The sequence below is a fragment of the Erigeron canadensis genome, chromosome 5, assembly GCF_010389155.1.
Source record: "Erigeron canadensis isolate Cc75 chromosome 5, C_canadensis_v1, whole genome shotgun sequence".
NCBI classification, from domain to species: Eukaryota; Viridiplantae; Streptophyta; class Magnoliopsida; order Asterales; family Asteraceae; genus Erigeron; species Erigeron canadensis.
In genome coordinates, this window is record NC_057765.1 from 24,207,657 (window position 1) to 24,218,913 (window position 11,257).

The 11,257-nt window shown below is 34.1% G+C and overlaps 1 protein-coding gene across 1 annotated transcript; it reads right to left on the minus strand.

Moving 5' to 3' along the window:
• Positions 1-1,988: 1,988 nt before the first annotated feature.
• On the minus strand, positions 1,989-11,007 carry LOC122600257 (tobamovirus multiplication protein 1-like). Its single transcript, XM_043772951.1, has 11 exons — positions 10,646-11,007; positions 8,258-8,348; positions 8,125-8,177; positions 7,829-7,921; positions 7,637-7,708; positions 7,089-7,161; positions 6,911-6,956; positions 6,738-6,801; positions 3,908-3,961; positions 3,733-3,810; positions 1,989-2,303 (listed from the first exon to the last, which is right to left on the minus strand). Exons 1-11 carry the CDS (start codon positions 10,835-10,837, stop codon positions 2,211-2,213), a joined length of 909 nt encoding a protein of 302 aa, XP_043628886.1. The 5' UTR covers positions 10,838-11,007; the 3' UTR covers positions 1,989-2,210.
• Positions 11,008-11,257: the final 250 nt, after the last annotated feature.

Sequence of the window (11,257 nt, forward strand, 5' to 3'; positions counted from 1 at the left end):
TTTAATATAGATAGGACATTTTGATCCGTCGAGTAGGTTATCATGCCTGCTTAGCACGTTATTAACATTCAAGACCGGTACACCATCATAATCGTCACCGAAATCACTATGAAGGACGAACCACCAAAACCGCCAAACCCTCCATTGCCAAGATGAGACTTATTACCCATGAAATCAAACTCATCATCGAGGGGTTTTGATTTTCTTGAATGTTTGTATTCCGTAATTCCGTTGGAAGACATACTAAAACACAAAAGCACCGTCTTTCTAAAATATGTTTAATAAAACGTGTAATTAAATATGGAACCCTTTTTGATAGATCGACGATTATATAAAACATTTGTAGCAAATAATACCAGCCACTAAATTATGATTGTAGCAAAATATCAAAATAAAACGATACAGTCAATCCCCATTAAATATGATATCTTCACAATCGGTATAATACATTAGGGATAGAATAGTAGATTTGTTATTGTTATTAAACTTTTAAATCCTAAGACTTATGCCGTGTACTAATACAAAGTAGTAAGATTACATCAAGTTAAGATAATTAGCCAATAGCTAGTATTAAAGTAAAAAAGACATGAAATATCCAAGCATTTTATTAAATGACTTAATAATTAAACTAGATGGATACCCGCACGATGCAGCGGCAGTATACTGCGGTGGTGGGCGGAAGTAACAGCGGTTGATGATAGTAATTTTCATATTAGCGTCAACAAAATTACGGGTTACAAAAGAGGGACAGTGGCGTGACTGATTTTAGGGTGGAGAGAGTATTTTGAGAATAAAAAATATCTAACGGCAAATAAGGTATTTTAAAAACAGAAAATAATTAATAAGGGGAATTTGTTTAAATAGGGAGTATAGATATAGATTATATTATTACTCGTATTACGTAATCAAAATGATCATGAATATTAACTAAAAAGTAAAAAGTAAAATGTAAAACAATATATTATATTCTAAATATTTTGTACGTAGGCGTAGGAATTGAAGGGATGAATTTAATGACCAATTTGTTGTGGCATGTGAGGATGTTGACCATTAGTAATGTCTTTCTTATAAATAGTGAAATATTCAAAAAAGGAGGAAAAAAACAAAAAAAAGGTAAATACAAGGGTAAATAAGTAATTTTAAAGGCAGAAAAAATTTATTAGGGAAGGGGTGATTTCTTTTATTAGGTAGTAGATATAAGTGTATGTAACACCTTATATTTCTTCTACTTAAAATCTTTAATTTTCTAATTCCGACTTCTGAGATCTATTAACAAAACACTAGATTGGTACCTACACAATGCAATGACAATAACAGTGACGGTGTGATTTTTAACGTAAAAATAATTTCGTTGCGATCGGAGATGTGATGAATTGTTGCGAGAAATGAAAAGGGGATGAGAGGGGCGAATTTTGAATTACAGTTTTTGCTATGTGTTTCTGCGTGAAGGGGAGCTAGAGGTTAAAACTTTTTCAAGGACATTTTAGTGAGTATATAAAATAGAAATAAGAATGTATTAAATTAAAAGGTAAATGTGTTATTTCATGTTCTTAAAATCAAAGAGAGTGAAAGGCAGTTTCTTTTAGAAGGGAGTGTGAATAATGTGACTGTTGCAATGAAACATTTCATTTCACCTGCTTTCTAAGCTTACCCATAAAACAGAAAATTGATAAGGTAGATCTTGTGGTAAAGTAGTTTATCTAAGAAAGTTGAAATAGAACCGTTGGACTTTAAGAATAAACTAAATTTACTTTGAATGATCCGCAAATTAGATCAGAATCACCATGACAAAATCTGCTTTTAATCTTAACCAAAACACAAATGTTGCGTCACATTGCTTTTATTTTTGTTTCACCACTTGCCCCGATCTTTATAATTCATGAAGCAATAATACAAATATCCGTTCTGCCCAAAAAAATTGAAAACGAAATGCTCACCTACAGTCCTACACTGCCATCCGTGTTGTAACTATAAAAACAGATCACAAGTTTTGAAGAATCTCCGTCCCAAAATAAACTGACTTACAAAAACACCTGAACAAGTTACTCTATATTGGTTACGCTGTTAGCAAGACATACATGTGATGGTCGATATCTTATTCTCACGAGTAAAGGAACACACATGACTTAACAAACACATTTGCACCATAAGCAATGAAAACCATATACATGAAAAAGGTCGAGTTGTGCTCACCGTTCTGATACATGGGATCATTTGATTGGATGATATTGATCTGACACTCGTCTTGGTGGTAGTTTTCTGAGAATGAAAAGCACAAGAGCAGATGGGAGTATCTCTACAATCTGGATAAAGGAGAAGACAAAAATTATTTTGTTAGAATAAGGAATTTCTTTACATTATGATGGCAGTTTTATACATTCATTGTCTAGAAAGAAGCTGACTCGCCATGGCAAACTCATCTTAAAGTTTCGAAAGGAAGTGGCAATCTTAAACAATGAAAAAATGAAATGGGTCTTATTTACAAACTTACCAAAAATGAAATGGCCCATGTAGATCAAACTAGTCGAAAATCCTCTAAAGTGTTATTCAAATGTTTTTAACTGAACAAATGATACAGTAAATTTTGTAGTATAGCTTTAGATTCCCTTTACAGTTATACTTGATTAATCAAATCGATTCCCTTTACAGTTATACTTGATTGATCAAATCAGGAAAAAATGTTGCTGCTGAACCTAGCCCATTTCAATCAGCATTAAGAGTTAACCTGTTAAAACCAACTCATTTCAAACTGCTACCCAAACTGCCTAGATTCCCAATCTCTATAGCTTCCAGAACACAGAACTTAAGTTATTGACCACATCTGAAGCTAAAAGTTAGTATGGCAGCCCTCCCAACAGGTGAGTTGCTTAATATGGCTACGAATTTTAACAAAACTAGTTTAATTTCAATCTTCTGGATAAAGAGAATTAGTACATTGGACAACAACCAAAAACAGGGTACATATGTTTATTACAGAGCACAGACGACGTTCTACCTTCACTAATCCAGCTATCTATTCACAAGATTTCATTGTCATATAACTTATAACAGTCTAACTTTGAGTAAAGGTCATGACATTTGGCTAAGGTGGTATAATTAGGGGTTGGTAACATGTCATGATTTAGAACAGGGCAAGACGGTCATTTACCTGAACACTGTTTTGTCCATCTCTTTAATTTTCTATGATTGCTTGGTGAGGTTCAACAGAAATGGGGCATATATAGAAGAGAAGGTGTAGGAAGGAGTTAAGGCCATTGGATCTAGATCAAGGGACCATTATGTAATTCTCTATAATTGCTTGGTGAGGTTTAAAATAACATGGATGAGATGGATGAGATCAAATTCCTTATCAAACTTCAAACCCTAAAAGGCTAAAAGAAGAAAAGACATTAACCCCTTAATTACTGCAAATAATACAATCAATTCGTATGTCATTTATCCATTTGAGTGTTAAGATGAGTGCCCATTATCGTACTACGATATTTTATAGAGAGGGTTCCTTATAATGTCAACGACCCAAATGCCACAACCATACACAAGCTCTTCAAATGAGACTAGTGGCCTAGAAATTATGTATGCCGAGTGAGATTTAAAAATTGTAACGTTCCTCACCACGTCTTATATTGTGCCCTGACACAAATATCGCTTATAAATGGCCAGAAAGAAAAGTTATTTTAGCATCATCTGAGCAACAAGTACGGTATCCTCATGTATAACATGATAATAAATTACCAAGTAGTAGGCAAGATCGAGGATAGGATGATTCAGAACATGGATATCAGCTTCCTTGTCAAATGCAGAGACCGTAACCTATTGTGCAAAATAAATCCGGTCATTGCAGTCAAGAGCAATGGAAGTTAGTATATAAACGAACAGCAGGTGCATACTTTAAATAACTGGAGCTTACCATTATACATCTTATTAAGAAACATGTGCAGCAAATTCCGGTCACGAATCCCACCTGTCAAAAAGGAGAGCATAAAAAGGTCTTAGCAATCTATTCTGCATCATCCAGAAGCCAAATTTTTCACACTGATGATCAATCAAGCTCCCCTCATTAATTCAACAAAAGCACAACCCCGAATCCCCGATCCTCAAATTACGAATATATCGATTTTGGTTATGTTTTATATCAAACAGGTCAAATGCGTAAAAAAATAAAAATTAATTAGCTAAAAAAGAAAATGGATTCAGCGTCGCCCTAAGTGTGGTTTTAATGCATACAAGTATACGTCTTAAATCAAACTATTTGATACGTACACTAATTTGCAGAAATTTAGATTTTGCAATCATACATAATATGATTGTAAAACTCCTCCAAGTTGGCCGATTCCATCCCAAGTAATCTTACTTCAGAGGTAGGCCATTGCGAGTTAGCCAAAATTCAATTAGGTAATTGTCAACAAAGTGAACGGGCCAATATCAGAGAAAAGCAGCCAAGATCCATGAAAATTGGTCCAGATCAGTGAAACCATTGCTTAGATCTTTTAAACACAAACTACCACTATGGAAACTTATCTATAGAGATCTTAAATATTTTTTTAAATAAGTTAAGAATATTTCTTAAATCTATACCTCAAATATCAAATTATATTATTTTTATATAAACCGAGTACTCCCGCCTAGACCAGGTACTCCTAACTTCATTGCCGACCAACCTAAGGGCGCCTAGCAGCTCCCGCAACGTGATAACATGCTATTGATTTACACGTTAGCTTTATAAATGATGGGTCTACCCACCCCGAACTGTTTCCATCTGCATTAAAAATTCCCCTTGATTGTTTGATGCCAAACTTGACGTGTTACCCAAATTCATTCTTTCTTATTAATCTATTGAGGGAGGAGTAATACATGATTTGCAAAAAAAATAAAAAAAAATAGTGATTTTAACTTGTTTCAGTGTTACCCCAAAGAGCAATAATTTTTTATACCACTACTTTCATCCGAAGGCAAGGTTTTCAACTGATAAATAACTTGCTTTTAGCACAACTTTTTGACCAATGCGAAAAAATTGATGCCAATAGAAATTGATTGACATTTTCGATTAACATGTGCTTTCTGTAAAGGTAAATTGAACGAAAGCTGGTCGAATTACAGAAGCATTCACTAAATGACATGCTATAAACAAGGGTGGATGTACCATGGTGCAACATGGGTCCATGAAACGATGTTAAATTCAAAAAATACGTTCAACAGTATATAAAAAAATAAAATGGAATCATGTAATTTCGATAGACTAAACCTAACTTGACAATGGCACATAACTTATTTAAAAAACTCATACTTAATTTTACTAGAATAATAGGCTCAGTTTTATAAAATGGATGTTCGTTTTAAATTTGGAAAAAACGGTTTGATGAAGTACAAGATCCCTTCTAACTATAGTTTCTTTGTGCCCAAATAATTTTTGAAGCATTTGAAGTGTAGAAATTGATGAAAATGCAGGATTTTTACTCTTTGGAGTGTCCAAATTGAGATCAATGTGCACATAAATCACAGCTTGTAAATTATAGAATGGATATTCGTTAAGATGCAAGGTTTGATCATTTTTGAAGAGCAATTCATGTCTTTCTAATTTGATGCATGTCGCAACATCCACAGTGCAACGTGCATTCTTGGCAATGAAGTTCATAAAGACTGGTTTCCGAAACATGATCGGTGACTAATTTATGAATGATTGTCTCATGTCATATAAATGTTGAGGATGAGTTAGATGGTGTTACTAAAGATATCATCATAGATTTTTTTTTTTTCATGACATGAAATTTTGCCGTGAACTGTTGTAGGAATTTATGTTTGTAATATATTTGATGTTTCGTGAAGACCCGGCCGTTACTGAACATGAAAACTCATACTATTTGTTTATTTTGTTGCCTAACTACATTGGACCTACTTTATTTTGTTCCTAGATCATCCACTAGTTATAAAGCCCGTGACAATGCATGGGAAGAATGAAACACACAGATCTGGAGCAACTATGGTTAAGAGTTTGATAGGCAGTTACAATAGAAACCTTCAACTACTGAACATAAAATAAGCATTCAAGTATGTAAAAGTAGAGATATCTGTATTAGTATTCAGTATGGCAGGTTAGGCTGATCTTGAAAACGGTCGAAAGTCTTTTATGGTATTTGGAGATAGTAGATAATTGATTATTGCCAGATAGGTAGAGAGATGACGGATGCCCAGTTGGGTTGGGTTGGGTTGGGGGGTCATTTTAACACTGCTTTATAAATATATTTTGTCATTGGGCAAATATCTACGAAGTTCCACACTAGCATAGATTGCTCCTACTTTCAAACTATTCCAAATATCACGTAATGACCTTTAGACCTTAGGGGGTGTCTGGTACATGTGAATGGAAAAGGGGAGAAGGAAATTAGTATACTTCTCTTGTTTGGTACATACGAGGGATGGAAATGGAGAATGAAAAGAGTACTCCCTTTCCATCTTTTTCATTCTTCTCAAAAAAGAGTAGAAAAGGAGGGACTACAAATTTAAGCTTAATCTATTCCCACTTCCCATTCTCCTCCTTGATTTTACTATTAATTCTCTAGTTATACCAGATAAAGGAATCATTTCACTTTTCCTTATTCCATTCCCTCCTTTAATTCCAGTATCTACCACCACACGTACCAAATATCCCCTTCATATAATTACCTTCTTATTGGAACATTAAATTTGGATTGCAAACTCCAATGACACAAAGATTTAAAATAAGTAATACAGATAATAACCTCGTGCAGTTTCTTTTGACGGCCTCTAGATTCAATTGGAAAGCGCCTAAGCATAAGAAACAACCTTAAAGAAGAAACAAACGTTATAAGCAGATAAGTTCACTTTGGGGGGTTGGTTCATAGAATCGGCTAATCAATGTTCAAGATTATCGTTGAGTTAGATAAGACACTACCTCCCGCCATATATAATGAATCCCAGGGCAGCACAAAGTGAGATAACTGATACACCATACAACAAAGTTTTAATGATAATCATTTCAACTGAAGGGATAAAAATCCAACAGATGGTCCACATCAAGTCTCAAAATTAGATCATGCATATTTGTACCCAAACCAGTACCATGTTCTTACCTGCAAAGAAGAGTTCAGCAACCTCGATAGCCACGTGATCTTTGTTGAATCTCATATATATCCAAATGCACACCTGAAGTTCAAAAACAATTTGTAAATGGTTTAAAATTACAACTCATGAATGGCAAATTCAAGTTATCTTCTGACTGAAGTTTGTGTTCTCCTATAGGTGCAGTTTTGACCATTAACTTACAAATTGGCCAATAAGTTTGTATATTTTCTCTAACCAGTCAAACTTTTACTCCAAAAGAGAAATTATAGGCTATTCATAATGCATTCAATCTCAAGACTCATTTGTTACAAAATTAAGATAACTTTTGACAAAAAGTTTACCCATGCAAGGCACATGACAACCCATGCCAAAAAATACCCATTCTGACATTACTCAATCTGCCATTTTGCCAGCTCTACATTCTCATTTCCCTAGCAAAAATGTAATTTCGCATTCATTGCAATTTTGCTAAAGCCCACTCCCCAGTATACTCATTCTATTCTATTTCTGATTATACATATAGACAGATTTAGTGACATATTAGTTGTGGTGCTACCTGAAGGAAGTATACAACTCCATTCAGAATGAAGTATGCAGGTCTGAGTTTATCAGCTGGGAGGCTTCTTGCCTGATATACAGAAACCATATCCAGATTGACATCAACGAAAACCATGCAGATGAATAATAATTAATAAATTCTTTGAATGATGAAGGTAAAAAATATACAGAATTTCTAAATGTTGAGTACCTGATGGTATATCTCAGCCCAGAATAATACAAGTAGTGTGTACGTCGAGAAGAATAATAGACCGGGAAGATCCAAAAGTATCATATCTAATACCTAAAGGTATTTCCATACAATTAATGCATTTCTCATTTGCTCTTGCAGGGTCAACATGGAATGAGATTTCCAAAAATGGAGATGAAAAATAAAGGAAAATGCAAAAAATGAAATATTTAACATATCAAATAGAACTAATTTTGAGTTTTGAAATAACTAGACCAAAAAAAGGAAGTCAAGTAAGATGCAACAGAGTAGCTTACCTTTGGCTTGTAGTGGAACACGCTCCAGTAAAATCCAAACTCGACAGCTCTCACTGTGGAAACGCATGAGATGAATCAACAAACTTGCCAATATTAAAGGGTACAAAATGATGAAAAAGAATAGCAACCTTACATCCATTGACCACGAAATTCATCAAGTGAAAAACCTTTTGTGTTGTCCAACCATATTCTGGTACTCTCAATTGAATACGAACAAGTTGCACCTGTATATTTAAATATAAAGATCCACTCAAGATTCAAGAAGCAACCAAAACTGCACTACAAGTAATATACTACCATAATAGATGAAAAACCAGCTCTCTCTATGACTCTATGTAAAGTCTTATGCTTTAAAATATAAATCATGAAATCTTTCAATTGTTGCATGTAACATTCATTTTGACCTGAAGCTAAATATTATGAATTTCAGCTACTCATACCTTGATCCGAGAAAAAAACAATAGTAAGGTCATCTAGTGTTGATCAAATTATCAGGTGGATTCAAGTGATGTAACCTCTTACTTATAGTTCGAAGCAAATATTCCATTAGCGGTGTTGACAACTCCCATAGACATTATTTTACCAATCCACTAGGAATCGAAACAACAAACCTCTGTACAGCATGCAATCAACAGCAAAAATAAATGTGACATAAAAGCCAGATATATCTCACCTATCCAAGAACCAATAATAGTGTTGCAGTTTGGCTGGGATTCCACGAAGGAATCGTCAACCCAACCAACCACAAATCATAACACATTGTCCTATTGTAAAACCATACGTTTAATCATCAAATGGGTCTTAATTTTTTTATCCAGATACTAACATCACCTCATGTGTTAAAATTATGGTTACGGTTGGTTGTTCCTTGTCTACAAGAAGTAGCTGTTGTATCCAGTTGAACTAAACTTAATTATCTACAATTCCGTATCATAATTCTTTCCGTTAAAAGAAACAAAATGCTTCTGGAACTTGTGAAGGTAAAATGCGCCTTCAAGTAGAAACTTTAATCCACTCAATAAAATGGAAAAAGAGATTGCCAAGTGTCAAACCTAATATTGGGACTAATATACATTTCATTAACAAATAGTTACACCCTGTATGAAACTTTGCATAACATCATTCTTTCAAGAGTTCAGAGCCCTAGAATTCTTCTATCTCTACAGTCAAGATATAGCTATGTTAGGACAGATGGAAAAAATTTAATCAGCAGATCTCTATAGCATAGATTCTAAAACTTTGCGTTGCTAAGATCATATCCACGCAATGCCATATAGAACAGAACTATGCCAAAACAGAACGTGAATATATTTTTGCTTGTTTAGTAACTATACCTTTAATGATTATATTCTGGTTTATGGTAATGGCCGAAAGTTGTAGTGGTGGTGTAAGAATGGGGAAAAGACAATATATGGTAATATAGCTTAATAAAGGAAAAAATCTTCGCATAAACCCCCTAATGACCACAAGGGATTAGTGTGTTCACAAAGGCTGATTTGGTAACCTTAATAAAATAAAGATTTTGCTAACCTTAACATATATAGAGTATATAAAACCAAACAATTAACAAACACCATCATCATTATACCACCTCCATTACAATTTAATTGTCGATCTTACTATTTGCGTTTGTGCTAATATAATAAAGTCCACCCTTTCAAAAACATATTGATACCCTAAATACTAGAGTATAGATAAGTTTTGAAAAAGGCTAATTTGGTAACCATAAGTAAATAAAAATGTTGGTAACCTTAGCATATATAGAGAGTACATAAATCCAAACATTTAACAAAGATCATCATCATCATACTCCCTCCATACCAATTTTATTGACCGTCTTAGTATGTTCATTTGTGCCAATATAATATAGTCCACCTATAAGTAACACCAAATTCCGTCTTCCACGGGTTATGGGTCCCAATACCGTTTTAAACGGTGTATAGGGGAGGTAGAGATGTAGACAGACTTACCCTTACCCACAGTACAGAGGCTGCTTCTAGGTTCTAACAAATTTAGTAAAGGACGTACAACCTACCGAGTCTAGAGCATGCCATGGATGCATCTTAAGAAACTTCTAGTTTGAACCCACATCTATATTATATGGGAAAAACCAATATGCTACTAAAAACATGGAAGAAGCATGCTTCCCCCTCACAAACTCCCCCCCAATGAAAATCACATGTTGAATATAAAATCATGGTGGAAGCATGCTGCTAGAAGCATACTAGTTAACCCCATATTATATATATATAATATATATATAAAAAAAATATATATATATAATATATATATATATAACTTTGCTATAAAACTTCTAGTTTGAACCACATATATCTATATCTATATCTATATAAATAAGTAAATAACTTTGCTATGAAATCTTAATTTTTGGGAATAATACCCCTAAATTGATACAAATACAAATACATACAAAAACACACACATACACTAAAAATATCAACAAATTATTATTATATAGATAGATATAGATATAGATACAGATATATAGAAATAGAAATACCAAGGCGATGAAGGCAACGAGAGCATAGGCAGCACAGAGAACGTAAAAAACGCCTCCTTGCCATCCTTGGGATTCATGGATGTCATTCCACCATCTCAATAACAACAACAACGACCCGCTGCTTTCTCCACTCACTGCTGCTGCTGCTGATTCATAATCCATATCTATTATTAACCTAGAAGAAGACCCCATTAATTAATATTATTATTATATTGTTATAATTAAATTAAAATCCAGCTTGATTGAATTTTTTTGAAACTAAATCACCCAGATAAAAGCATGAAATGAAGGTCGGTTTGTTTGTATTAGTGCAGATGTGTGTAGGTGTCGCAAATAAAAATAAAAAGGAGTGGGTGTGACATGTCATTAGATTCGACTTTCACTCTTCCCTTTTTTTTACACATACTCTCATATATATATATACACGTATAGGGATGGGCTTAGGGATGGACATGAGACTGTTACCGTTCCGTACCGGTCCCAGTACTAACGGTATCGATCCCGAAATTCACGAAATCTAGGTACCGGTTCTGGTCCCATTTGAATCGGTACCGGTACCGGTATCGTAGCGGTACAGGACCGGGATATCGGTACCAAATCCCGACTAGTCCC